Source organism: Mixia osmundae (assembly GCF_000708205.1).
Source record: "Mixia osmundae IAM 14324 unplaced genomic scaffold scaffold_4, whole genome shotgun sequence".
Lineage (NCBI taxonomy): Eukaryota > Fungi > Basidiomycota > Mixiomycetes > Mixiales > Mixiaceae > Mixia > Mixia osmundae.
Window position 1 is genome coordinate 285,719 of NW_014575560.1, and position 26,545 is coordinate 312,263.

Genomic DNA, 26,545 nt, shown 5'->3' on the forward strand with positions numbered 1-26,545 from the left:
TTGATTGCGGGCGCAGGTTGACCTGAGAACATTCTTTCTGTATGCATACGACAACAAGTGACACAGTGTGCTTGATGAGTCTCAGATTTTACGTGCGCCCTCGTCATACATCTGATTGAGCAGCGTAATCATCGATTGAGGCGGTTTCGGGTCCGCAGATGGCGACTGCGAGTTCGTGTCGTCTTGCAGATCTGTAGACAGGTAGGATCCATCCAGACTGCTAGGCTCTTCGGCGATTGATTCTCCAATTGCGAAAGACACGCCCGGCGGTGCAATACGCTGCGTGCTTCCGAGCTTGTTAGAAGGGAGGCTGCTGCTCTTAGCTGCTTTCAGCACGCTGTTCTGATAAGCGCGGTCGTACAAGCGCGCTTTTGCCTCCCGTACTTTCTCCTTTGTGGAGATCGGTCCGCTGAAAGAGTGGTGTGATGGAGCAGACTCGGCACTCCTGGCAGACACTGGCGCGTTGACATAGCGTGACCCCCTTAGTATGGATCGTCCCGCTGCGAACTGACGGCGGGTCGGCGCACTGGCTAATCCGGACGAATAAAGATTGCTGCTGATTGGCGCAGTCGAGCCCTCCGTCATTCGCGAAAGGAATAGCGAAGTCGCTTGATCGTGTGGCATCCAGTCCGGATGCGTTGATTTGAAGGAGATCAGCGACTTCTCCATCTTGCCATGATCAGATGGCCATCGGTGGTGCTCTTCACCTCCGTTAGGCAGTTGCAGCGTAGGCGCGCTCTTCCCTTTGCTATCAAATACAGCAGAGGCGCATACGTATCCCAAGCCATCGACGTGTATCGTAGTTTCTCGGAAGAAGTCGACGATAGCAGGCGCAGTCTTTGGCAGATTACGCCACAGCACATACGGTGTAGTGACGACAGAGATCATTTCGAGTACAAAGGTTGTCACGCGCATTTGGAACAGCTGACTGAACTCGCGATGGACCTGCAGGTACAATCAGCGCGTGTGGGAGGCAAAGCGGAGAAGCAGCACTCACCTCCGCCGAGTGGAGCTGGTCCTTCCATTCTGGCGGACAGTAATGCGTACACTCGATGATGGCCAGCATCAGTTCCTCCGGATCAACGATCTGATGGTCGTCAGGAACCATGCCGCGCGCAACTGCGAGAATCCCGCCAAAGACGCCGATGTAGAATAGCACGGTACGGCCCGGTGTGACTTCGAAATGCAGGAAAGCGTCTGGATCGAGTAGTGAGAAGAGGACGAGCACTGACGCAAACGAGCCAGAGACGAAGGCGACAAAGCGAGCGATCTGGCTCGTAAGTTCCTTTGGAAATTGCTCGACATACATCTCAGCAGCCGGATAGCTCCGATGAAGACGCTGCTGAAAGTTGTGAGGCAGCTCGTTATATTCTCTGAATTTCCAGCGGGCTAGCTGGGTGTACGACCTTGAGCCGATCGAGGAAGGATTTTTGTGATATTCCTAGTAGCCAAGTCAGGCGAAGCTCCGAAAGATACGACAGCGAGCTCACCTCGAAGTATCGGAAGAACGAATAGAACAGCAGATACAGCACGATGAATGGCCAGAGCATGCTATTGATGACGGCAACGAGAATGAACCGTCGCTTGAGCCTGTGTGCGCCATCAGCCTGAGGTAACGGCATGACCTGAAAGCACCAACGCCTCTGAGAGATCTTGACGATTTCGCTCGTTGACGAATGCGCGTCTTACTAGGCCGTCGTCACCAACGAGGAAGCCTAGCAGACAGAAGCGCAGATTCCATTCCAGCGATTTTGTCAGCTGCCCGCCCAGCTTTCTCTGACCGAGGCTGGCCGGTAGTGAGATCGAGAGATCCAATATGTCGCTGTTGAACAGCGCAACGAGGTAGTTTTCCAGGCGCATGATTCGGTTTGCGACATCGTGCGCGTCGAGCCGGTCGGCACGCTCATCATTGTCATTTTCGGCTTGCGTGCGACTTGAGAGTGCGACCGGGTGGTCAGCGCGAAGCGCAGCGATACGTGTGACGATGGTCGGCCAGGGTACAGTGGGGATGTCGGCTTCGGGAATGCAGAGCAGATGCTCGTAAAAGTTGCGCATAGCTAAGAGCCGTTTCATTGCCGCGGTGAACCGATAGATACGAGTTGCGTAGAAGCTTGCCAGGCCAAGAACAATCAGTAAACTAGAACCGTGAGTTCTGCACGCCAGTTAGCGCAAGAGGACAGAACCGAACAGAGGCTGACTTTGAAAGGCACTGCGAGACCATCACCTCCTGCAGCGAGTGACTTGTTCGCAGGCGTGTGTGGTCGATACAGCCAAGCAGGAAAGATGTGAAGGTGATGACAAAGCCGATCGTTCTGCTTGCGTACTTTAGCGCGCAATCACTCGAGCGAAGAGAAAAGACTTGCAAAAGGTTCAGCAAATGCGAGAGCGCTATCGCCCGTAGTCCTTTGCCGTTGTAGTACGCATATATCTGTGTTCGGTCAGAAGGAGATGACACGACTTGATGACCGACGAACCTCTTGTAAATTGGCGTCTATATCGATGACATTCACCCATTGCCACAGCGCCTTCTCTTTTGCCGACAGCGCACTTTTGGCGCGCCGTTGAGCACTGTCATTGCCAGAATCTGACCAAGGTCGCGATGTGAAGGCTCTTGACAAGGGAGCACCGAGAAAAGTGGGATGACCTGTCCCTGCCGCATCTTCCTCTTCATCATGGTATGCATCTAATCGATGCAATGGCAGATGCGACGCATCGCCCGATCTTCCTTTGCCCTTATCGCGGCCAGAAGGCTTCTGATGCATGTCTTCGTCCAGCAATCGTATCCTGTTCCCTCCTGTCTGTCTGATGTCTGCGGCCGGGTTGAGTATCGATTGGATGACGATAGGATAGCTATGCTTTGCATTTTGTGGTATGATGCTCTCCGTACCGTGAATGGGCATGTCAGAATGTCGGCCTTCGCTATTCTTCGTACTGCTCGTGCGTTGGACGGGCGTGGGCCTCTTGCCGGGCGACGCCAAGCCGATAACTTGGCGTAAGCCTGGCGAACGCAACAGGGGGGAATTGCCGAGCTGTCGCGGAGGTTCGGCTACCCGCGTGAACTCCGGCGGAGGCGAAGACGTAGGTGAGATGGTTCCACTGCTAGAGGAGGCCTTCATGGTATCATTCGCGGCAGTACGCGCCGGCGAGCGTGATGCATCGGCTGCTCGTGAACCGGCAGAGGACGAGCGCGGTGAGGAAGCGAGATCGATAGCGCCCGGCAGGGTCGTGCTGTCCGCTGCGCGGTCAATTGATGGTGAGGATGCAGCAGCAGAGGGCGTGATGTCGCCTCGTGTGACCGGCCGTCCTCGCGCTGGCGAATCTCTCTCGAACATCCTGCGGTAGCCACATGAGCTTGCAGTGCAGCCATACGACGCAATTCTTACATGGAGATGGGCGGGGCATGATCATCCCCGAGGCCGTCCTCCGTCGAGACTCGCTGTCGTCGCTCACTGACGGTAGACGTGTCTAGTCGTTCGACAGGCTCGCCGGCTTGAAATGGATCTTCATACGCAGATTCAGTATGAAGGTGGGCGTGGTTCGACGATGCCGGGGCACCCGTTTGGTCATCCCTATAGGGTGCTGTCCGCCCGAGCGAGCTCAGAGCTTGCGCGCTCGCGTTGCTTGGCGGATCATCGTCAATCCTGGCGTAGACCGAGCTCTCGGGCAGGCGGAGAAGACTGCCGAAGAGGCCCCGCCACTCTGAGCGCCCAAGCGACATCGACGAGACCGTGAGAGGGAGAGCCAAGTGGGTACGTACGTCTACGGCAGCCCTACGCGCCACCTTGGGCGAACTCTGCGCGGCGGCTCAAAGCTATCAAACCTCATCGATCAGCCGGCCTGCTCACCATGTCAACATCTTCGAGCGGCCATTCAGTGGCCGAGTACAAGGGTAGATGGTCACGCATAGCCGTTGAGGAGCGCTAAAGACTGAGAGCAGAGCTATTGGAAGCCCGGGATGCCGCCATTCGCGAGGGATGGGTTCGCACGATGGAAGCCCGCCTGGTGAGAGAAGAGCTCGGCAAGTGCTGGCGGACAGAGGGCGTCAACCACTATGCACAATGCCACGAGCTCACTCAACGGTACTTAGACATGCTCCGGACTCATAGGGTGCGTCACGGGCTACAACAGCCAAAGCATGAGCTCATGGCGACGATCTTGCAGGTCAAAGGGACTCGCGTGATCGATTTCGAGAGCTAGCAAATGCAACGTCGGTCCTATGTACGCGCAGACCGCAAGGGCGGCAACCTCTTCTTGGCTTTTTGAGATTCCTTGAGCGTCTTGCGCTCTGTGTACTTGCGTTGCTTGCGTTTGTCCTTTGCGAGCTCGGACAGCTTCTCGCGCTCGATGAGCTGTCTTCGATCGGCTATAGGAGGAGGGGCATCAGCTGACATCAAGGAAGGAGGGAGCTCCTGACGGACCTTGTTTGAGATGCCAAGCTGCCTTGCCAGAGTTCTGCTTGCCTGTTTCTTGCTCCCGCCACTTCTTGACTGCAGTCCGTTCTCGCTCATCGCGTGCTGCTCGATCGACGAGACTCTCCATCTTCTTGAGTGCTCTCTCTAGTTCTTCCAGCTCGTCCACAGGGAAATTGGGCACCTTGCGCGCTTTGTAGACTGTCGTCTTGAGTTGCGCCAGCTCTGCTTTTTGCTGCTCCGAGATAAAGCTGTATGATCGCGAGTAGAGATCCTCGTCTAATGCGCCTGACAAGGAATCGAAACGCGGATCACGCCGGACCTGCAGAGGCTTCAGCTAGCGACCTTGTTCTTGCAGAACGGTACGGACAAGTCTGGGTACCTCGACCACCTCACGAGCGCGAGTGACGGCCCTCTTGGAAGTCATTTCCATAGGTCTGCATGAACGTAAGCTTGACTCGCTATCGCTTGCAATGACTGACGCATGCTTGTTGTTACGATGAGCAACTTGCTTGCGTTCGCGTGCTTTGGTCTGGTTGCGTTCGTCTCTGGCCTTCAGTCTGTCGAGGACTGCGAGTGCTTTCTGAGCGTCTTCGTGCCGCATCTCAAGTCGGCCCTTCCTCTTGCCCCGCGGCAAGGTGCTTTCGTCTGCGTCGCCATCCTCTGGCGCGTCAGAAGCAGAGCTATCGTCGTCTTGTCGAGGCTTGCTAGGTGCGGCGCCTAACGCCTTTCTTGCTCTCAAGAGTGCAGACATCGGCAGGCTAGCCAGACCTGTCTCGTACATGAGTGACAGCTCACGGGTGAAGCGACAAGCTGACTCTGCTGGAGATCTTCCTGTGCTTTGCGTGTCAGTTGCGCTCGAAGTCTGACAAGGCCGTGTTGACCTCATCTGCAAGGCTTCCGTCTTCCATAGACTCGTCCGACCCTTCCACCTCGTCTTCTAGCTCGCTCTCGCCGAGGTATCTGCTGTGATTCGCTTGGCCGTTCGACGTGCTTGCAAACTCGTCAGGCGACTCGCTAGCCAGGCTGGCATCATCAGAGTCATACAGCTGACGCTGACTCGGCGGGCCGGTAGCCTTTTGCTTCCCCTTCGCAGGCATTCCTGGCCGAGCAATCGACAGACTGGCCGGACAACGACGTCAGCGTCCACGCTGCAGTCGACCCCCGTCGTTCGACACCAACGCGAAAAAGTTGGCCGTCAACCTTGTCGCTGCAAGATGGCGACGGCGAGTGGATCAAAGCAGCAGCAGCAACGCAAGCCACTCGACAACCGGATACCGTACCTCATCTCCAATGGCGTCCAGACCCAGCACCGCTCCTTCTTCGTCATGGTCGGCTCACAGAAACAGGCTCACCAGCAGATCGTCAATTTGCATTGGCTCCTGTCCGAGTCTCGCATGTCTTCTACAGCTCCCACAACGAGTGCTGGAAGACACGCAAAGGGCAAAGCAGCCAGTCGGCCCAACGTATTGTGGTGCTACTCCAAAGAGCTTGGATTCTCGAGCAACCGCAAGAAAAGAGCCGAAAAGATCAAACGAGATATCGCGAGGAACGTCAGGGATCAGGACGACATGGATCCTTTCGAGCTCTTTGTCGGCGCCACAGATATCCGGTACTGCTACTACAAGGATACCGAGAAGATCCTCGGTCAGACTTATGGCATGCTCGTCTTGCAAGACTTTGAGGCCATCACGCCCAATCTGCTCGCGAGAACGATCGAGACTGTCGAAGGGGGAGGACTGGTCGTGCTCATCCTGCAAGGCATGAAGAGCCTCAAGCAGCTCTACGCAATGACGATGGCGTGTGACCCTCTCTCATCATCCTCAGTCCTGCAACCTGACGCATTCTGCAGGATGTTCATTCACGCTACAGGACGGAGACGTCAGATGCGCCCATAGCGCGCTTCAACGAACGTTTCATCTTGTCGTTGGGATCCTGTTCTACTTGCCTGATTCTCGACGACGAACTGAATGTCTTGCCCATCAGCGATGCCAAAGATATTGTACCTTTGGAAAAAGCAAGCGCAAAGGGGAAGAGCCCGGCAAAGACGGAGCTAGACGAACTGAAGGACTCGCTCAAAGAGACTCAGCCAGCTGGCTCTGTCATCGCCGAAGCGCGCACGATCGATCAGGCCCGAGCCATCCTGACTTTTACAGAGGCAATCGCTTCAAAGACCCTCTCGTCCACTGTCTCGCTGACCGCCGCCAGAGGGCGAGGAAAGTCAGCCGCGCTGGGTCTGTCCATCGCACTAGCGGTCGCGCACTCGTATTCGAACATCTTCGTCACTTCACCTTCGCCGGAGAATCTCAAGACGCTCTTCGAGTTCATCTTCATAGGCTTTGACAAGCTGGGCTACCAAGAGCATCTCGACTATGATGTCGTCCAAAGTACCAATCCAGACTTCAAGAGCGCCATTGTCAGAGTCAATGTCTTCAGAGACCACCGGCAGACTATCCAGGTAGGCTCGAGCGCCATAAGACATGTCACTTTCTTTGACGCCCGCGTTCGGCAGTATATCAGACCGCAAGATGCACATGCGCTCGGACAAGCCGAACTCGTCGTCATCGACGAAGCCGCCGCTATCCCTCTGCCGCTCGTTCGCAAGCTCATTGGACCCTATCTCGTATTCCTATCCTCAACGATAAACGGCTACGAAGGAACAGGTCGATCCCTCTCCCTAAAGTTGATTCAGCAACTGCGAGAGGCTTCATCTGCTACTGCTTCCTCGCTCCTGAAGGCCGCCGAGCGGGAAAACACGAAAAAGGGAGTCACTGCTACTGCCACGCCGGCTGTCACGATCAGTCGAGTGCTCAAAGAGGTCAAGTTGGAAGACCCCATCCGATACGGTCAGGGAGATCTGGTCGAGCGATGGCTCAACACGCTGCTGTGCCTCGACGCCACCATTGCACCCTCGAAAGGTATGCAGGGATGTCCGCTGCCCGCTCAGTGCGACTTGCTCTACGTCAATCGCGACACGTTGTTCAGCTATCATCCCGCCAGCGAGCTCTTCTTGCAGCGCATGATGGCTCTCTACGTCGCTTCGCACTACAAGAATTCGCCAAATGACTTGCAGCTCATGAGTGATGCGCCCCAGCACCACCTGTTTGTGTTACTGCCGCCGCTCAAAGAGGATGATAACACGCTGCCCGAGCCTCTCGTCGTTATCCAAGTAGCGCTCGAAGGCAGTATAGGCAAGCGAAGCATACTCGATGGCTTGCAACGTGGTATCAGGCCGTCGGGAGACTTGATACCCTGGACGATCTCTCAGCAGTTCCAAGATGACGATTTTGGTACCATGTCGGGCGCGCGAATCGTCAGAATAGCGACGCATCCTGATTATGCGAAGATGGGTTACGGCACTCGCGCCCTGCAGGCTCTCGATGCGTTCTACAGCGGCCAATTGCTCAATCTTTCCGAAGCGCTCGAGGATATGCAGATCGAGACTTTCGAGAGCGCAGCCAAGCCGAGCAAGCAGGACACGCTGCATACTGAAGTCATTGCTGTGCGAAATGCTGCTCGCATGCCGCCACTGCTGCAACGCTTGCCTGAGCGTCAGCCCGAGAAATTAGACTATCTTGGCGTCTCATACGGCCTGACGCCCTCGCTCTTCAAATACTGGAAGCGTAATGGCTACATTCCCATGTATCTTCGTCAGACCGAGAACGACTTGACGGGCGAGCATACTTGTATCATGCTACGGGGTCTTTCGAGCAGCAGATCAGAGTCAGCAGGCTGGCTCTCCGCATTCGCTCTCGACTTTCGCAGGCGGTTCCTTTCGCTGCTTTCATTCAAGTTCCGCGAATTCTCTTCGGTGCTTTCGCTGAGTATCATCGAAGGTGCAAATGCTGGCGCTATTCAGCAAGCTAGTCATCTTACTGCCGCTGATGTGCGAGAGCTCTTCACGCCGCATGATCAGAAGCGCTTGACGTCCTATGCGAACAACATGCTCGACTACCATGTCATTCTCGATCTGCTGCCAAGTCTGGCTACCCTCTTCTTCGCCGGACGTTTCGGTCCTGACATCACACTCTCTGGCGTGCAACGATCGATCTTGCTCTCGCTTGGTCTGCAGCGTAAGTCGATCGAGGATGTGGAGAGAGATCTTGATCTACCTGTCACGCAATGTCTGGCTCTCTTCGTCAAGTGCATGCGTAAACTCTCGAAAGCGCTCGATGACATACAGAAGCACCAGATAGAAGCAACACTCAACGAAGAACTTCCGTCTGCGTCTCAGGCCAATGGCAGGCTAGCTTTTGAGCCCGTGAAGCAAGATCTTGCGGAAGAGCTCAACGATGAGGGGAATGAAGTCGTGCGACAGCTGCGCGACGAGCAACGAGAGGTAATCAACTCGCTCGACCTTTCAAAGTGAGTACGTCTGCGCGACTGGTGCAAAAGCATGGAGACTGAGTCCGTGCGCGCAGGTATGCAATCGCAGGCGAAGAGAGTGACTGGCAGCAGGCGGAAGCGAGAGCGGCACAGCTCAAGAACGCATCAGGTGCTCAGAGCGTCTTCAGCATCCGCAACCCTGCCTCGACGAAGCGAAAGTCGGCAGACAAGCAGACACCACAGACCAACGGTACCGAGAAGAAACGCAAGAAATCAGGCAAACGTCAATAGTCGGTCTGTGCGCAAGATCCACCTCCGAGAAGCGAGCCGTCAACGCGATCCGTTGTTGCACTGGCAAATGCATATCTTCTCGCCATCTTGACCTCAATAGTATCCTCGCCGCTCGCTCAGAAAAAAGATAGTCAAAACATCGATCCATACCAGTAAAGATGCGCTCATTCATCCTCTTTGCCTTCGTTGTCTATGTAGCCGCAGCGCCGCAGCTCTCGGTAGGTCTCTGTGCATGACCAATGCGGCGCTTAGTCTGACACTCGAAGGTCACGTAGAATCTGTTCCCAGCTGCCGCTGCTAATTCAGTCGCCGCACCGGTCGCGTCTCAAATCGTGCCCTCCGTTGCCACTCAGGCTGTTTCGCCTGCCGTAGGTACCGAGGCAGTGGCACCTGCAGTGGCCACGCAGGCCGCTACTGTGCCTGCGGTCGCTTCGATGCCCGCAGCTGTCAGCCCAGCTGTCGCCACGACCGCTGGTGCACCTCAGGTGGTTGGCACTCAAGTCGCACAGACAATGGTCTTGCCTAGCTTGTTCGCCAATCTTGCACCTACTTCGACTGCAGCTGCATTCGGTCTCGTCATCCCCACGCCCTCTGCTGCTGCCTCTATGCAGCCTGCGTCTGCTAGCGGTGCGATGCCCGTCTCATCAGCCTCGCAGACTGTCGCGGCACCGTTCGCGCTACCCACGCTCGCGTTCCCCTCAGCCTTGCCTGCTATCAGCTTCCCTTCGATCTCGCTGCCTTCCGGTCTTCCAGTCCTTGGCGCTGTTCAGCCCGCTTCATCAGCGACCGCCTCACCGGTCGCTGTCACGCCCGCCACTGCATAGACGACCGATGGACACTTAGACCTTCAATGCATGCTTTCTCTTACCTTCATGTCCTCTCAAGAGTCTCTAGCGCGGCGCAAGCTGGATCGAGCACCGATCGGCCGCCGAAAAAAGGCATGCATCAAGCCATATTGACGTCAAGCGAAACGCGCATAGCGGACCAGTCACGCATGAGACCATGTTGATTGGCATCGAAGCTACCCTTTGGCGTTTGCGGAAACAGCTTCACTGCAGTGGGACGCCGGTCGCTGTTGTATGCCGAGCTCGCGAAGGGATCGGCAAACGTTATGAACTCTTTGCGAGCCGCAGTGGACGTTGGCGTTGGAATGGGCATCGCTTCGCCTTGCCATATCAGATCGCCACCCAGCGTGCCGCGACGTGCAGTCGCTGCCACAGGCGGTGACAGCATGGGAGATTTGCGCAATACACTTTGGACATGCTTGCTGTTCAGAGCCGGCGACAGGCTTGGTGATGCAAGCAGAAACGCGCCGCAAGATGGTCGACGATCTTCGACTGTGTTAGCGATGTAGATCTGGCCGACTTCCGAAGACTGGTAAATACTGCTGCCACATCGTGAATGCAGTCCGAGCGAGCTTCGACGGTCATCTTGACTGAAGGGGCCGAGATCGGCCTCGTCGTCGTCGTCGTCGTCATCTGCGATGCTCATAGAAGGCGCAATCGAGACGCGGTTGTCCTTCTTGCGAGCTGGTTCGTCGCTAGCAGGACTGAAAGGATTTCTGAAGGTGCCTGATGGCAGAGAAAACCAGTCTGGCTGCGTAGCCGGCTGTATGCGGGTGGCGGGCGAAGCTGGCTGGGCTTTGGCTGGAGGCGACGGCATGGCCGGAGCATAGTCTGGCACCTTCGAGCGCGCTTGATGACCGATGGTCTCCACGCGTTCACTAGCTGATAGATGCTTGCGCGCTTTCCGCTCTCGCCAGTTCGAAAGCTCAACATCGATTCTACCGCTGTCGTAATCTTCCAAAACCAATTGAGGGCTGTCGGTATACGCAACAGAAGGCTTTAGTGGAGCGGGCGCGGACCATTCGCTGATGATTGGCCTGCTGTTGTTTGACTTGCTGACATTCGGTTTGGGAGACACAAAAGCGGGCGCCCCGCTGACTAGTGGCCGATCGCTGGACGCTGCCGGACCCTTTGGACGTGTTGGTGCAAGTGTCGTCTTGTGTTGTGATGGAGCATGCTTAGGTGTCTTAGATGCAGATACCGCCGACGTTCTCGACGGCGTCGAAGTTGGGACCGCGCGAGGCTTTGCTCTCGGCGAGTCTTCGCCAGAGCGCTGCTCGTCCTTAGATCTGCTAGGCTTCTTGCCAGACTTAGCCTCAGGCGAGCTTTTTGCTGGTAGTGATGGACTCGACTGCTTTTTCGTTGACGAAAGCAGCGGAGGCGAAGCCTGAGGGGGCGGCTTACGCAACGACTGATTCGACCTCGTCTTGACTGCTAAAGGTCTGACTGGTTGCACACCGACCGAGACGGATTGTACTGGCGGTGCAAAAGCGGGCGATGAGACCTTCGGTGACCCATTCGCGGCGAGTGCTTTTGCCATCGTGCGAAGTGGGTTGAAGGGCGACCTTTCGGTATCGCTGCGCCTTCGAGACATAGGTCCTGGTATGGGCGAGCTTTGACTGGGACGTCGACTGTCACTGTGTGTAGCACTAGGCCGCCGGCTTGAGCCGTCGGCTTGCCCGCTGGGACGACGTGAAGACTCGAGAGATCCGCTGAGTCTGCGTAATGCCAGCTCGAGAGAGCCGCTCGGTCGCCGTGAACTCTCGCTACCACGTCGCACGTCATCAGTGCTCGGTCTCCGACTAGAACCGATGCTTGAACGACGGTCTGAGCCGCGCCTAGAATACCATCTTGCTTTGAGTGCGGGATCGAGGGGCATCAGCCTTTCAGACTCGCTATTGGACGCTTTGCGGATCTTGGTTGCTGCATCAGTAGGCAAGGGCGGAGCAGGCACGCGACCGACAGGTTGTATCGGCTTCGAGATGACCATGGCAGTCTTTTTATCCTTGCTGAACGATCGCATCATCGATGCCCCAATTGAAGTCTTTGACCGAGAAGCGGTCTTGCTCATCATCGATGCTTCTACAGATCGCGTACCAAACAGGGACAGGCTTTGCGGGCTGCCATCTGCTGGCACAGGCGTACGGTTGCGCGAGGGAGGCAAGGGCGCGCGCCGAGACGGTAGAAAGTCGGCAGATTCCTTTTCTAGTACGGGAGTCAGGCAGTCTTGGGATAGCATTGGGGGCTGGGTGCGTTCAGGCGTGACAGGGCCGTCTGAGCTGCTTACAGACGTCGAGCTCGCGCTGCTGACCAATCTCGGCATCCTAGACTCGGCCGAAGTAGGCGATCGCAGGAGATACGGATTGGCAGTAGAAGTCGTTGAGACTGACCATGCGGAAGAGATGCGACCATTGACATCAATCCTGCGGCTACTGCTGCCAGCTGCAAGATGCGTCTCTGCAACTGATCTCGACTTGATGGCGGCATGCTCCATCAGACTGCGAGAACTCCGGACGCTCGCGAGCGAGTCGCTCAAACGAGACGATTTGTGATCGAGCACGGGCGAGTCATCATCTGAGCTGTCGGAGCGCTCTCGCGGTGTGTACGGAGTCGAATACTGAGCCGGCCGTCCGGTGAGACTTGTATGTTCGTCCAGCGGAGGGCTGTCCTCTTCAAGGAGCGCCGGCTCGTGGTAGTCGCCTAGATAGTAAGACAGAGAGATCGTCGACATGCGTGAGGCAGTCGACTTTGTCATTGCGAGCGGTTCAGATGTCTGCTCGTGCGACTCAGTCTGTCTAAAGATGCGTGCTTGATGAAGGCGGCTCACCTGAAAGCCGTAGCTTGCGACAGGCGACTCGTAGAGCGCTAGTTCAGGCAGCATGTTGATGACTGTCACTAGACTTATAGGTGCCGAGCGGAGCGTGCGACTTTGTCAGGCCAAGCACTGGGTCGAAACTCAATTGCACGAGGCGCACACGACGAGGAGCGAGGGCTGCCGAGGTATGAGGTAAGCGCCATGCTGATGAGCCTATGACGGAGCTGCATGGCAGGCAAAGATAGCACTGTCGCATCAAAACCTTGTCAATGTTGCATACCAAGCTTCCGGAAGTGGTCAAATCAGTTGCCGGGCCCATCTGATTGACGCACGCGCCCTTGCCGTGTGCTTTGCTGATCGCAAAAGGCAAGGCGGCAAGGCGCCCGCCATTTGGGGCGCGTCAATTGATTTTACGCGCCACGTCAGGCTCCCCTCCGCTACCCCGCATCACTCGAAGCGAGCACACTGATCACAAGCGGCTGTCCTGCCCTGAGCGTGGATCTGCTGTACTCGCTGCGCTATGGTGTCAGCAGCTCTATCGGCAGCGAAACACTACAAGGCGGCTCAGCTAGCCCCGGCCAATCTGCGAAATATCGCAAGCAAGTCTGGCCTGCTCATAGACGGCATCGAAGTGCCCAGCAAGGAAGATGCTGAGTATCTCAGCTGCACTGCTGTAGAGATAAGAGACAACATTGTCGACGCGAGCAAGTCAAAATGGACTGCGCAGAGAGTCATGTCTGCGTTCATTCGAGCAGCGATCAGATCTCAGGAGCACACAAATTGCTTGACCGAAGTCATGTTCATTGACGCACTCGAGACGGCCAAGAAGCTCGATGAAGACTTCCAGCAAGATGGCACAGTCGTCGGCAGGCTTCACGGCGTCCCAATCTCTCTGAAAGATCTCATCCACGTCAAAGGTCTAGATGCCTCTATAGGCCGCTCTGCAGCGGTCACATTGCCGACCGCAGACGCAGGCAGTGCTGCCGATCATCTGTCGGAGCACGATGCGCTGATCGTCTCTATCTTTCGCGGCGAAGGCGGCATACCCTTCTGCAAGACGAATGTCCCACAAACCATGCTGAGTTTCGAAGGCAGCAATCCCGTCTTTGGAGCGACTCGAAACCCTTACAACCCTATGGCAACGCCAGGAGGCTCATCTAGCGGTGAGGCTGCTTTGCTCGCCTCCGACGGATCGCCTCTTGGCGTGGGCACGGACATCGGCGGATCTTGCAGAATCCCCGCAGCCTTCAGTGGCTGCTACGGTCTGAAGCCGGTCAGCGGACGCATGCCCTCACTCGGTCTCGTTTCGCCCAACGAAGGCTTCGAATCAATCAAAACCACTCCTGGGCCGATGGGCAGATCTCCTTCTGATCTCGAGCTAGTCTGTCGAGTCGTGTTCGATGCCTGTGTCGAGCGAAGGACCTCCCGAGTACTCACCGGTGTCATGCCCTTGCCTTACCGCGATGTCACCCTGCCCGAGAAGCTGAAGCTGGGCTACTATCTCACCGACAACCTGTGCACAACTTCTCCCGCATGCCAACGAGCCGTACTCGAAGCCGTACGGGCGATGGAGAAGCGTGGTCACGAGTGTGTTCTTGTCGATGCGCCAGATGCAGTGCAGAATATCAAGCTGTTCGCGAGCATCACTTCGGCAGACGGCTACGCGACTCTGCTCGCGAGCATCGGCACCGATCCAAAAGAATCTGCCCTTTATCTCACCACTTTGGGTCCTAGCGTGCCAGGCCCGCTGCGCTGGCTCGGACTGAGTCTCGCCTCACTCTTCCTAGGCGACTCAAAGTTTCTGTCAATCGCTGCAGAGTCTCGTCCAAAGACGATATCAGAGCTACAGCAGGTGCAAGCGCGGCGACAGCGCTATGCCAACGCTACCCGCTCGAGGTACTTTGCCAACGAGGCGTCGGGAGGTCTCGATCTCGATGCGATCATCTGTCCCACTATGCCTATACCTGCTCCGACCATCGGCTCTGCAGGCACTGTTAGTGCAATCGCCGCTGCGACGATAGCATGGAATATCGTTGACAGTTCTGTCGGTTGCATGCCGGTCACCTTTGTTGATCCCGAGAAAGATGCTCTACCCAAAGATTGGTCCGCTCAATGCCAAGGCTCGAGCTTCCTCGAATCGCAGATTTACGGCGTCGAGAAAGCAGGCAAACGTCTGTCGGGCTTATACGATGCAAAAGCCATGGCAGGCCAGCCAGTAGGCATCCAGGTACTTCACACCACGAGCGGGTTAAGCAAAAGGCTGAAGCATCATACAGATTGTCGGCGCTCAATGGGAGGAAGAAAAGGTCATCGAGATCATGAAAGCGGTCGATGTCGCGCTTGGGTTTCGTGGCTTCGGGCCTGGCGAGTTTCTGAAGTCACATCCATCGTCCTGATTAGACGGTCACATCAGTTATATGTAGAGCACGCACGTAGCAATGCATTCGAGACACTGGCCACCCGGCTTACGCGGCTCGGCCTAAGACAAGGGTAGTCCAGAAGCTAAGCGCATGTTTGCCGCCTTGCGCAGCTTTGTCGAGTGCCATTGCGTTTGCGTCCTCCTCCATCGTATATGTGTACGTCACACGTAACGGGATCTGATCACTTGATGAGTATAATACAAGCAGGCGGCGATGCAGCTTACTCTGATCTCGCCTGATGCGTGCTCATCGATAGCACATTCGAGCAGGACGATCGATCTATTGCCGCGCTGCTGAACACCATCTGAGCGCGAGCTTGGCGCAGCGCCTTTCGCGATATCTTCGGTGTCATATTCCCAGAGCTCTGCAAATGCCGCAATGTCGAATGACGATGCGGAGAGCTGTGTCCTGGTTCTGTCATTCCTTGGCTTCTTGGAACCCGGTCCTGCGTAGTCAAAGCCCGGTTCTGCTGTGGTCAAACGGATTGGTTCTGGCCCAGCAGAGTCGTCTGTAACGTCTGCTTGCGCAAGGGAGACGGAAATCGGCTCGTACAGTGGGTTGGCGAAACTGACTTCGAACGTGTAACGCTGCCCTGGAAGCAGACGATCGCTCTTGTCAATGGAAGGGTCTCCTAGCGCGGATGTTTTCTTCGCTTCATCGGTGACGGAAGGACGTTTGCGCAGTTCGATAGCAGGCAAATAATTGGCAGCCATGAGCTTGATCTTGTAGCGGAGCGACTGTGCTTTCTGCTCTGGCCTAATGAGGATATGTCGACAAGCACGACACCGCTTGGACATCTTGGCGCGCAGTGGCACGCGCGCTGGCATGAGCGACGAGCTCGCTCTGGACGTCTGCCAATTTTGCGTGTTTGCTCGATCGACGGGAGCAATATTGTCTAGATTTGTAGCGTTGCGTAGCAATTCTATGTTCAATCGATCTTGCGATGGCGCCGTGGTCTCACATAGCGAGCGGTGGGATTGCAAGGCTGAGTAGTCAGCCAATTCATCGCGTCCAGTAGCCTTGCTAGAAGGGCGCGCTCGAACATGCCCAGCGAGCAGGGTCGCATATCGCGCAGGTAGCGACGTCAGAGCTGATAGATGCGCTGCTGATGTAGCTTGTGTACCTGACGCGCTCGCTTGCGCAGAAAGACCCTGGCGCACATAGGGCTCGAGATGCGCGCGAATATGCTCAAAAGCCTGGGAGGCAGGTGAATCTAGCTCTGCCTGCTGCATCTGGCCTTGACCACGACTGTACGCTTGAGCATGTCTCTGCTGGATTATGCCGATGGACCTACCTGCTAGACCGGTCGGCTTGTCAAAGATGAGATCGATCTCTGTTGAGTCCCACTTGCAAAAGGAGCAAACGAGGATATATGTCGGCTCTGCGCTCGATCTGCCCAAGTCGTGTGCCACGACAGAGAGTGTTGTAATGCACTGGGGGCACTCAAAGCAATGTCGTGCACACCTGACAGGCGACCTCATGAGTACCTTGACGCCCATTGAGCTTAATCTTGAGCTTGCCTGTTCTTTTCCCCTCGCACGCTTGCTGCTGGCACCTCGAAAAGGCAATTTGGACAGTAGTAGCATGAAGGCTCGAAGGTGCAGCAGTTGTTGCAGCTCACGACGTCGCATTCCTCGCAAAAGTAGAGCTTGGACAGTAGATGGTACTGCTCGGCTCATCAGCTTCAAAGGACGGATCTATGCCGCGCTTGCCTCATATGAAGCTGCCGGTGCTTTGCCTTTGGTGTCTTGCTGCCCACAGCGACAATGGTAGAGCGCATGAGGCGCCATGCACCATGAGACTCGACACGCTGGCGCGCACGCGCCAAAAGACAGGCTAGGTTGCAGGATCTGCGTGAATGGGCACATGTAATGCATGGACAACACAGCTCAGGCGCGCCCCTTGATAGTATCCTTACGAGTCGCGCTACCACTATTGTTGCTCCTAAGAGACTGAGGCTTGCTGACGGGATCAGATGAGGTCGAGGCGACATTGGGACAATCGCAGATCGTGTGCTGACAGTGGGCTCCATAGAGCGTTCTGGTGACCCACTTTGGTCTTCGCTTCACTGTGACTAGGTTTCAGTCTCGAATGCTAGAGTATGCGAGCAATAGGGCGCACTCTTATTGAGATCGGTGACGTTATGCGGCAGTGTGCCACCGAGCAAGTATCGTAACGTTTCTCGCGTCATGACGGTCGAGCGTGTCCAGACGGGCTGCTCGCTCTTCTGACGTACGAGCTCTTCGTCGTCACTCGGCCATGCATCGGACTCTGCGAGCACTGTAAGCCACACAAGCCCTCTGCCTGCGTGCAGACCGGGACGCACGAATCCATCCGACGAAACCGTATTGATGTCCGATCAAGGCTTCGACTGCCACTGCCCCAGCATCGTTGCGCTTGTATTCCAACGGCTGATCTGACGATCCGACACCTTTGAGAAAGCGTGACATTTTGCCGGCAAGGGATGCCTGTCCTGCGTATCAGCTGTGCATCGATTATTGTGCATTCCCTACCACTGTGCCCTGCACGGGTTTGTCGCCTAGACCATGGATCTATTGAAGACGATTAGTGTCTGGCAGCGACACACTTATGAGGACAGACTTTGACAAAGTACCAATGCGTCAATTCGTAAATGATCGCGCCGAGGGTGAAGATGAGAATTCGACTCAGTCCCGCCGCATCACGACGTTCTTGGGCGGCCTGTGCGAGTTTGTGAAGATGCCAGGGGAGGTAGATGACATCGTGCGGGTTGAGTCTATCAATCTTGTATGCATCGTCAGGGTTGATGTCCTCTGTCAGCTTTCTCGTGTTCAGGGCGCTCTTGACGAAGACGAGCGAGGGTGGCGCCCTGAGCGCACCCACAAGTCTTCCATCAAGCTCGTCAATGGGTAGACTTGCAGGAATGACGTTGCCAGATGTCGCAAAGAGGATGACACTTCGCAACCGCAACGATTGAGGTACTTTGGATTGCGATAGCCGATCGAACAGACGCTCGGCCAATTGCGTCACCGGACTGATGCCCAGCTTGCGATGACGGATGCCATCGGAGGTGACAAACGCATTTACTTCCATTGGATGCGCAAGAAGAGATGAGACCGAGCGAGAAGTTACGAGGGGTTCGTGCGAAGCGCCACATGTTTCGAGAGAAGGCCTGTGCAACCGGATCAGCGCACAAGCACAGCGAGCGCTAGCTCGTGTCAGTCTTTTGTGCTTTGTCAGCGAAAGGAATGGCAAGACTGTCGAGGGCGTAAAACATGATGCGTAATGCAATGCGAGGGCATCTTACAAACTCTTCTTGAGCTTTTTCTTATCGTCTGAACGTAATCGTCGAACGTCTCTGAGCGCTTCTCTACCGGTGATGATCGTCATGAGGCCGAGACCACCGACAAAGGGCAACACGGTGACGACTGTCATTCTGAGCCAGTAGAGATGCGTCAGAACTTGGAATCCTGCGATACTTGCAAGGAAGGCGAGAATAGAAGGCGTCGGTCTGCTTAGCTTGAGCTGTGAGGAAAGCTTGTAGATCTGAAACACGGTACGTGTCAGCCGGATCGATGGCTAGACACGAGACATACAGCAAAAAGCAGGAAGGACCAGGGTAAGCCGACGACGGCCAGCGTTGCCACGAGTGCTAGCATAGCGTTGACTTTCTTCTCTTTCGATCTGAACGTCCACCCGAGCTCAGGCTGCACGCCGTACTTTTCGCTCGCCCAATGTTTCGATGCAGAGCCTGAGATCTCTCTGATACTCTCTGTACGTGCAGACTCGACGAGGTCCGTCGCTAGTCTCAGCGTACCCAAGTCCAAGACGGTCGCTTGTACATCTTTTGAGCTGATGTAGAGCTTCACGCGGATGGTCGCCGTCGAGGCGAGGAAGGCAGCATTGTCGCTGGACCATCCTTTCTTGCCCCCGCCGGGCTGACTGGGCAGTGAAGCCAAGGGTAGCAGCAGTAGCTCCAGAGGCGCTTGTGCCATGTCGATCTCATAGCGTGCCTTGCCCGTCTTCTTGACTTTGACAGGCGTCGTCCAGCTAAAAGGTCCGTCGTAAACCTCGTTGCTCGACGCGCCTACAGGTGAGATGGAGCCTGACGAGCGTCGAGCAGCGGAGGAGTCGTCTAGAGTTGCCGAACCTGCTGCATCTTTCACCAGTTGGCCAGAAGGAACGACTTCACGGGGTACGCTAAAGACGAGCGAGGCTTGATCTGGTGGTAAGCTCGCGCCAGAGTCACTCGAGACACTGAAGGAGATCTTGAGCGTCGAGAGGCTGTCTACCGGAAAAGGAGAGCTTGTTGCCAGCTCCGAGTCGCTTGAGCTATCGAAGCTATCCAGGCGTTGTCAGCTGAGAGATGCAGGCAGTCGGCGTAGGCACGTACCTCAGTGACTTGGTGGTGATGCCGGCCGAGTCGACAAGAGCTAGCTTGCCATCCTTGACTTGATAGGCCGGCGTAGCCAGTGTCAGGCGGCACAGCAGCAACAGTGAACCCAAGACGAGCATGTCCTGATCCTGAGGATTGCTGCTCGAGCCTGTCTGTCTGCCTTTTGCCTGTCACGCGAATTCCGCGAAGTACGCCGCGCAAGTCGACCGACGATCCTGTCGTAGGCTCACAAGGGCAGTCGAGAGCACGTCGGTAGACCGTTGAAGGATCTGCAGACAGAATAGTAGGGTCTGCACCGACGCAAGATGTCGCCAGCGCCGCCCTTTGTGGCCAGTGCAGGGCAATCGTCTCAGTCAACGATCGATTCTGCAGCAGGCTTGATCGCCCTCCTGCAAGAGACAGAGGAGCCCGAGCTGCAGATCTACGCCATGCAAGAGCTCGATTCAGTCCGCGTGCTCGATCAGGTCTGGCCCGAGCTCGTCGACCATCTCTCGACGCTGTACGCCCATCCTTGTACTCGCTCGCATGCTCCCACAGGCTGACGCACGGCTCACAGCGAGGTCATCTATGAGAACGCAAGTTTCCCTGCAGACTCGCGAGCGCTGGTGGCTTCGGTGCTCAGCAAGGTCTACTACCATCTCGGCTCATACGATGACGCGCTCGACTTTGCACTCGCTGCTCATCCTCGATTCGATCCCCTCGTACAGACTGGCGAATACGTGGAGACCCTCCTAGCGCGATGCATCGACGCCTACATCGAAGAGCGTCAGGTACTCTCCGCTGATCCCGCCATCGTCGCTCCACCTGAAGCCGTCAAAGGCAAGACGAATGGCGCGACGAGTCTCAACGGTGCATTTGGTGCCAATGGCCTCAACGGAGCTGCAAAGACCGGTCAGCGTTTTCAACAGATGGAGAGGATCGTCGAGGGCATGCTCCAAAACTGTATCGATCACAAGGACTATAAGCAGGTGTGTAGGCTCCGGCTGGCCCAATCGCAACCGCTGAGAAGCGTGCTTCGCAGGCTATCGGACTCTCGATAGAGACATACCGCTTTGACATTCTCGAACGACTCTTGACCCATTCCGGACAGCCTCAGCTGCTCTCGTATGTGCTCCAGACCATCATGACAGTCTCGCCCTCGCTTGCCACTCGCTACACCGTCCTGCGCCTTTTATTGAAGATCTTCGGCCAAATGGAGCATCCCGACTATTTTGCGCTGACACATTGCTTTGTCCACCTCAACGATCCACAGCTGGCTGCCGAGCTCATCAAGAAATTGCTCAGTGCGGCCGCAAAGGAGAAGAAGCAGCCGGGCGAGAAGGCATTGATTGCCTATCAGGTCGCTTTTGATCTAGCGGAGACCGCAACGCAAGACTTCCTGGGCAAGGTCCGATCGGCACTCGGTCTATCCACTGGCTTGACGTCGACGCAAGATCTAGCGGGCACTGCAGCTGCGCCTGCCGGTGATGCAATGGCAGTAGACAGCGAGGCAGCAGCCGCTGCTTCGGCTTCGGCTACAGTCGCACTGGCCGGAGCAGCCGCAAAGAGCGATTCTCTGATGACTCGCATTGAAGCCATTCTGACCGGCGAAGAGTCGATCAGTCTGTATGTCGAATTTGTCACCCGTAACAATAAGGCCGACCTACTGATTCTCCGGAATACAAAGGTCAGCGCTGCCCAGGATCGTGGGACCATTGCTGAATCCTTACGTACTAGGATGCTCTGGAAGCCCGCAACTCTTTATACCATTCTGCCGTAACATTCTCGAACGCCTTTGCCCACGCAGGCACAACTTCCGACCAATTCCTGCGCGACAGTCTGCCGTGGCTTGCCAAAGCATCTCACTGGTCGAAATTCAGTGCCACAGCTGCTCTTGGCGTCATACACCAAGGCAATCTCTCTCAGGGTATGGCCATCGTCCAACCATATCTGCCTTCGCTTGACGGCACATCAACCAGCGAATATTCTGAGGGCGGCTCGCTCTTTGCGCTCGGCCTTGTGCATGCAAATCACGGAAGCGAAGTGACCAATTTCCTGAAAGATCATCTGAAGAACGCAAACCAGACGATCCAGCATGGTGCTGCGCTCGGTCTGGGTGCGGCATGCATGGCGACGGGCAACGAAGATGTATACGACGCACTAAAGGATGTCCTCTACCACGATGATGCAGTCGCGGGCGAGGCAGCTGGTTATGCGATGGGATTGGTCATGCTCGACACAGCTTCCGACAAGGCCCTCGATGAGATGCTTCAGTACGCTCACGAAACTCAGCACGAGAAGATTGTCAGAGGTCTGGCTGTCGGTGTCAGCTTCCTCATGTATGGCAAACAAGACCTCGCAGATGCGCTCATTGAGAGGCTCATGGCCGACAAGGCGAGTTCGATGCGCAGAATGTTGACTCATGCTGACCGTCGTGCCTCCCGTTTGCAGGATCCTATCCTTCGTTACGGAGGCGTTCATACAATCGCACTCGCATATGCAGGCACTGGCAACAACAAAGCGATTCGCAAGCTCCTGCATTACGCCGTGTCTGACGTAAATGACGATGTCCGCCGATCGGCCGTCACTGCTCTCGGCTTCATCCTCTTCCACAACCCATCGCTAGTACCCAAAGTGGTACAACTTCTCAGCGAAAGCTACAATCCGAACGTCCGATACGGCGCAACACTTGCACTCGGTATATCCTGTGCAGGTACAGGGCTTGAGGTGGGGCATTTCGATTGGGTATCTAGGAAGGCGCTTATTGCGCATTTGCAATTGCAGGAAGCGGTCGATCTGCTCGAGCCGATGACCAAAGATCCCGTCGATTTCGTCAGACAAGGCGCCTGTATCGCGCTTGCGATGGTCTTGATTCAACAGAATGAGACGCTTAACCCACGCGTAGCGGCAGTGCGCAAGATCTACGCCAAAATGATCTCAGACAAGCATGAAGATCCGATGGCCAAATTTGGCGCTGCACTCGCCCAAGGTCTCATCGATGCAGGCGGACGCAACATGACGATTTCGATGCAAAGTCGGTCGGGTAGCTCAAATATGTCTGCAATTGTCGGCATGGTGCTCTTTACCCAGTTCTGGTATTGGTTCCCAATGGCACATTTCGCCTCACTATCCTTCACGCCGACGGCGATCATCGCTGTCAACGCGGATCTGAAAGTACCGCAGTTCGAGCTGGTCTCGAATGCCAGACCGTCTTTGTTTGCGTATCAGCCAGCAACGAAGCCGCCGGAGAAGAGTGAGGTCGAGCGTGTTGCAACAGCAGTGCTATCGACGACTGCCAAAGCGACTGCTCGTGCAAAGACAAAGGAGATTGAGAAGGCTGCAGCAGACGACACGATGGATACGGCAAGTGACAACAGCCTCTCTGATAGGGTTGTAAAGCTAATTTGGCGAGATCATAGAACGCAGACGAAGCAAAGAAAGCCGGAACCACGAAAGAAGACGAAGCTATGGCCACAGATGAGGCCGCAGCAGTAGACAGCAAAAAGGCAGAAGAGACTACAAAGGAGAAGAAGAAGAAAGAAGTCGAGCCTAGCAGCGAGAGGATACAGAATATGTCTCGCGTGCTTCCAGCGCAATTGCCGTACATCGCCTTTGCGGACGACTCGCGCTTCGAGCCTGTACGGTCGCTCGTACCAAGCGGATCGATAAGCAAGTCAACCCATGTTTCGGCCAAGTCAGCCCACAAGAAGAGCGCACTACCTGCTGCATCAGCTGCCGCTGCCGTACTCGCCGAGGTTGCTCTGCTCGGCGGTGCTTTAGGGGGCGGTATCATCGTTGTCAGCGATAAAAGGCCGAATGAGCCTTGCGAGTTCATCGATATGACTGCAGGCGCGCCGACGACAGCGGTGACAGAGCCTGCAGCCGTGCCCGCAGCTCCGACGAATGGTGCAGAAGCGGCTCAACTCAATGCGCCCATCGCGCCCATGCCAGAGCCATTTGAATACGAATTTGATGATGCGCAATAGATCAATGCATGATGTCAAAGCTAGATCATGTGTCATTGTTTCCGCCGGGCGGAAGACGAAAACGCCCTGTTGCCTCTGACGTGACGAGCCATGCGCTGAACGGTCCTGTTCGCAGACACTCCTTTGCGTGTCTGTAGGCCATTGTGCCAGCATGCGAGCTTTGCTTGGCTTGATGATATTCGACTGAGCTTTCCTCCGTGAGCTTACAGTAAGCCTCGAGAAAGGACACTTTGCAAAGGCGTGATCTGTGCGCGATGAGTCGAGGCAAAAAGCAGGTTACGAAGGAAGCCACCTTTTCTTGTGAGCTAGCGCGTGCTCTCGGTCCGGTCGAGCACCTCGCCGACAGCCTGCATAAAGTGCTTCGGGTTCAGAGCCTTCAATCCAGCTTGTAGCCTCTGTGGCGGGCACGATATCTTCTGCAGACATGCTGCTCTTGAGCTGCAGACGCGAGCGATCGTATGTGATTGAGCAGAAAGCGACCGTAGCATCGTACAAGTCAGCCAATTGCCTGTGAATCGCTGTTCGTGCATTGAAAGCACTCTGACAGTCGGCCATCATGGCTTCGAGGCTGTCCGGGTTGCCTAGAGCGGCTATCTGCGCAGTCTCACCGATGACGATCGACGAGAGGTAGATCGGCTCGAAGAAGCGCGAGAGGAGAGCTCCTTGTAGGCCTGTGCAGATCCAAGAAGCAATCTTGTCCGAACAAGACATGCAAGAGGTCGACGGCGCATCAAGCCTGCCTGGCTTCGTCCGGAGACCTCTGGCGTTGAATTGGGTGCGACCTCGTAGCAAGCCGTTGGGCTCTTCTGCGCTGTGCAGACTCGACCAGTCCTTGGCTATGCCTGGTCTGCCCGTTGTAGCCATGATGAGTGCGGTCTGAGGGTCTTGCAAAAGCGCAGAAGCCGTCATCGACGCATCACCGCAAGGTAGCGTAGAGATGTAGAGGTGCACTTTGACGTTTGAGTGCATACGCCATCGGCCTGAGCCGCATGCACTGAACCAAGCATGCTCAGGAGAGTGTTGGATGGATTCGAGTTGCGTGTAAAGCCAGCGTCGGAAGCCACGCTTGGCCAGGACTTCGGCATGACAATCGTGCAAGATATCGCCGTGCTTGGGCAGCTGTTCGTGGGGCAAACATCGTACGCCTGTGCCGAGACTGATGCAAAGCAGCTGTTCGTCCTTTCGGAGCACGATGCCCGCTAAGACTGTCCATTCCTCTTTGCCGTTGGCTCGTCTGAGCGGCTTGCAGCTCCGCGGCAGGCGGTCATATCGAGTGAGAACGCATTGGGCAATGCTATCTGCTAGGTTCATGCAACATGCGCATGCGCGCGAGTTCGTACAACAGGCGGAGAGAGAGAGAGAGGACGCGGTCGTCTATTTAATAGTTGAGCTGCGGTTTGTGAGCGGCGATCCATTGCTCGAGGGATTGCCAGAATTCTGCGATGATGGACTTGTCGGTGTGCCGTTGATTTGGCTGCAACTGTATCGCGGTAGAGGTTAGACTTTAGACTGACGATGGAGTGAGAGACTGGCTTGGTATTCGGTTACGTTCCATGATTTCAGCTTGGCGTGCATAGAGGCATCGATCTGGTTCGCCCAGCGAAAGTGCACGCCTTTCACTATCAGATCGCTTCGCATCAAGCTAAGTCTTTTTGAGGCAAACAAACGCACCATTCTGAAAAAGCGCTTTTGGGTCTTCCCATCGATAATTTTTGAATTGCCATTCGTGGCCTGTGGTCATGACACACACGACTCGATCCCTGCATGAGACGAGTGAGCCTACTGATGATGACAATGAGAGCGCGCGCCACGCACCAATCACCGAACCGTTCGAGCGTTTCTACACTGTCGAGGATAGTATATTTGACCTCCTTTTCTGAGCCGGAGCCTTTCGCAAGCATAGCCTACCGAAATGCTGTTACTTGCAGAGAGCTTGGATACTGAAGAGGTCAACGCATACCTGCTTCGACAAAGCGCCCAACTGCCGCTTGTGTGTGATTTGTTGTACTTCCGCACGGTCCGATTCACTGCCTACTTCGTACCTGTCCATGATCGCTGCTCAGGCCATCTCCGAGCATGGCAGCCCTCGTCGACATACTGGGAAGTCTCTAAGAACCGCTTAACGTTGGCCATGGTGACCAGCGAGCTCGGTGAGGGCGAGACGATGATGATTGGCACGTCATGACCTCGTTTCCGCTTCTGCGCTTGTGCTGCTCTTCTTGGTCAGAGACAGTGTAAGGATACGGAAGAGACGTACCCTCTGGCGCTGGACGCGCGTGAGACGTGACCGACAGGCCCTTGCCGCCGTTTCTCAAATCGTTCTTGACTGCCTGTATTCTGTCCTTGACCATATCGCGAACATTGCTAAAGTCCTGTAGCACGCACATGGTATCAGCATCCCTATGCGCGCTCGTCTGGAGACGGCCTACGTGCGGTTTTGCACCCCGGAGGGCTTTATCCTTGTCCATGAGCTGGATTGGCTCTGTGAATGCATAGAGTTGCTTGACGAGCTCAAAGTCTGCTCTGTTGGGCACATAGACGCTTGCTTTCGGCTTTGCATCCCTTGCTGCATCCTCCTGAGCGTCTGTACCCTCGCTTGCTGCAAGAACGTCGAGACGGTTTCAGCCTCGAAAGCGTGATGTAGCTCGGAGTACTTGCGTTGAGGGATGACGAGACCAGACTGATCTCCCTTGCCTTGCAGCAGATCGATGACGGCCCCTTTGAGTTGGACAGAGACGAAAGCGGTGCCCTGACTGATGGCAGCATTGATGTACTCGCCCGTCGGTAGCTCTCTTTTGAGCCAGCAGAACAGCAGCGTTTGCAGATCAAGCTTGGCAGCACTGGCGATCTGGTCTGCTGACTCTTCTTCTGACGATGGCAGGGCTGCTCTGACTCGTGTGGCCGTGTCCTTGGGCAGATTGACAGACTGACCACTTGGTCGTCTGAATGACAGCGTTTTGGCTTCCCCCAGCCCGTAGACCTCTGTGCCTGCTTCATCGAGGAGCGCAATCGTCAAGCCCTTGGTGATGGCCTCTGTGAGCAGCTTCAGGGGATCTCCTGCCTCTGCCATGCTGACGAGACGAGCGAGACGAGACAGCC

At 55.8% G+C, this 26,545-nt stretch overlaps 11 protein-coding genes across 11 annotated transcripts; 5 read left to right on the top strand and 6 right to left on the bottom strand.

Annotated features, from left to right (window-relative positions):
• Window positions 1-16: 16 nt before the first annotated feature.
• L969DRAFT_102683 (uncharacterized protein) lies at window positions 17-4,012 on the bottom strand. The gene is made up of 8 exons (XM_014713066.1): window positions 3,384-4,012; window positions 2,475-3,333; window positions 2,364-2,428; window positions 2,199-2,312; window positions 1,640-2,152; window positions 1,491-1,590; window positions 998-1,441; window positions 17-945 (listed from the first exon to the last, which is right to left on the bottom strand). The coding sequence occupies exons 1-8, from the start codon at window positions 3,716-3,718 to the stop codon at window positions 82-84; spliced, it is 3,294 nt and encodes a 1,097-aa protein (XP_014568552.1). The 5' UTR covers window positions 3,719-4,012; the 3' UTR covers window positions 17-81.
• Window positions 3,847-4,197, top strand: L969DRAFT_93773 (uncharacterized protein; the record flags this gene model as incomplete). Its single annotated transcript, XM_014713067.1, has 3 exons — window positions 3,847-3,889; window positions 3,938-4,107; window positions 4,162-4,197. The coding sequence occupies 3 exons, from the start codon at window positions 3,847-3,849 to the stop codon at window positions 4,195-4,197; spliced, it is 249 nt and encodes an 82-aa protein (XP_014568553.1).
• Window positions 4,198-4,214: 17 nt separating this feature from the next.
• L969DRAFT_16615 (uncharacterized protein) lies at window positions 4,215-5,509 on the bottom strand (the record flags this gene model as incomplete). The annotated part of the gene is made up of 6 exons (XM_014712861.1): window positions 4,215-4,363; window positions 4,419-4,731; window positions 4,780-4,846; window positions 4,892-5,180; window positions 5,228-5,243; window positions 5,294-5,509. The coding sequence occupies 6 exons, from the start codon at window positions 5,507-5,509 to the stop codon at window positions 4,215-4,217; spliced, it is 1,050 nt and encodes a 349-aa protein (XP_014568347.1).
• A 117-nt stretch (window positions 5,510-5,626) lies between these two features.
• On the top strand, window positions 5,627-9,026 carry L969DRAFT_93775 (uncharacterized protein; the record flags this gene model as incomplete). The annotated part of the gene is made up of 4 exons (XM_014713068.1): window positions 5,627-6,208; window positions 6,262-6,867; window positions 6,922-8,774; window positions 8,831-9,026. The coding sequence occupies 4 exons, from the start codon at window positions 5,627-5,629 to the stop codon at window positions 9,024-9,026; spliced, it is 3,237 nt and encodes a 1,078-aa protein (XP_014568554.1).
• Window positions 9,027-9,187: 161 nt separating this feature from the next.
• Window positions 9,188-10,007, top strand: L969DRAFT_86551 (uncharacterized protein). Its single transcript, XM_014713069.1, has one exon. It carries the CDS (start codon window positions 9,461-9,463, stop codon window positions 9,848-9,850), a length of 390 nt encoding a protein of 129 aa, XP_014568555.1. The 5' UTR covers window positions 9,188-9,460; the 3' UTR covers window positions 9,851-10,007.
• L969DRAFT_93776 (uncharacterized protein) lies at window positions 9,972-12,752 on the bottom strand (the record flags this gene model as incomplete). Its single annotated transcript, XM_014713070.1, has 2 exons — window positions 9,972-12,644; window positions 12,699-12,752. 2 exons carry the CDS (start codon window positions 12,750-12,752, stop codon window positions 9,972-9,974), a joined length of 2,727 nt encoding a protein of 908 aa, XP_014568556.1.
• Window positions 12,753-13,136: 384 nt separating this feature from the next.
• On the top strand, window positions 13,137-15,400 carry L969DRAFT_86552 (uncharacterized protein). Its single transcript, XM_014713071.1, has 4 exons — window positions 13,137-14,913; window positions 14,963-15,058; window positions 15,116-15,283; window positions 15,331-15,400. The coding sequence occupies exons 1-3, from the start codon at window positions 13,207-13,209 to the stop codon at window positions 15,167-15,169; spliced, it is 1,857 nt and encodes a 618-aa protein (XP_014568557.1). The 5' UTR covers window positions 13,137-13,206; the 3' UTR covers window positions 15,170-15,283; window positions 15,331-15,400.
• On the bottom strand, window positions 15,152-19,600 carry L969DRAFT_93778 (uncharacterized protein; the record flags this gene model as incomplete). The annotated part of the gene is made up of 13 exons (XM_014713072.1): window positions 15,152-15,283; window positions 15,331-16,343; window positions 16,401-16,570; window positions 16,627-16,754; window positions 16,819-16,916; window positions 17,025-17,174; window positions 17,228-17,377; window positions 17,433-17,574; window positions 17,623-17,658; window positions 17,708-18,257; window positions 18,393-18,631; window positions 18,682-19,426; window positions 19,479-19,600. The coding sequence occupies 13 exons, from the start codon at window positions 19,598-19,600 to the stop codon at window positions 15,152-15,154; spliced, it is 3,675 nt and encodes a 1,224-aa protein (XP_014568558.1).
• Window positions 19,601-19,654: 54 nt separating this feature from the next.
• On the top strand, window positions 19,655-23,474 carry L969DRAFT_86556 (uncharacterized protein). Its single transcript, XM_014713073.1, has 7 exons — window positions 19,655-19,980; window positions 20,038-20,449; window positions 20,503-21,147; window positions 21,198-21,854; window positions 21,912-22,187; window positions 22,245-22,823; window positions 22,880-23,474. Exons 1-7 carry the CDS (start codon window positions 19,787-19,789, stop codon window positions 23,444-23,446), a joined length of 3,330 nt encoding a protein of 1,109 aa, XP_014568559.1. The 5' UTR covers window positions 19,655-19,786; the 3' UTR covers window positions 23,447-23,474.
• L969DRAFT_102688 (uncharacterized protein) lies at window positions 23,472-25,180 on the bottom strand (the record flags this gene model as incomplete). Its single annotated transcript, XM_014713074.1, has 2 exons — window positions 23,739-25,180; window positions 23,472-23,691 (listed from the first exon to the last, which is right to left on the bottom strand). Exons 1-2 carry the CDS (start codon window positions 24,755-24,757, stop codon window positions 23,472-23,474), a joined length of 1,239 nt encoding a protein of 412 aa, XP_014568560.1. The 5' UTR covers window positions 24,758-25,180.
• L969DRAFT_93781 (uncharacterized protein) lies at window positions 24,825-26,516 on the bottom strand (the record flags this gene model as incomplete). Its single annotated transcript, XM_014713075.1, has 9 exons — window positions 24,825-24,926; window positions 24,980-25,065; window positions 25,118-25,206; window positions 25,262-25,350; window positions 25,407-25,488; window positions 25,545-25,656; window positions 25,704-25,818; window positions 25,876-26,045; window positions 26,105-26,516. 9 exons carry the CDS (start codon window positions 26,514-26,516, stop codon window positions 24,825-24,827), a joined length of 1,257 nt encoding a protein of 418 aa, XP_014568561.1.
• Between the last annotated feature and the right edge of the window lie 29 nt (window positions 26,517-26,545).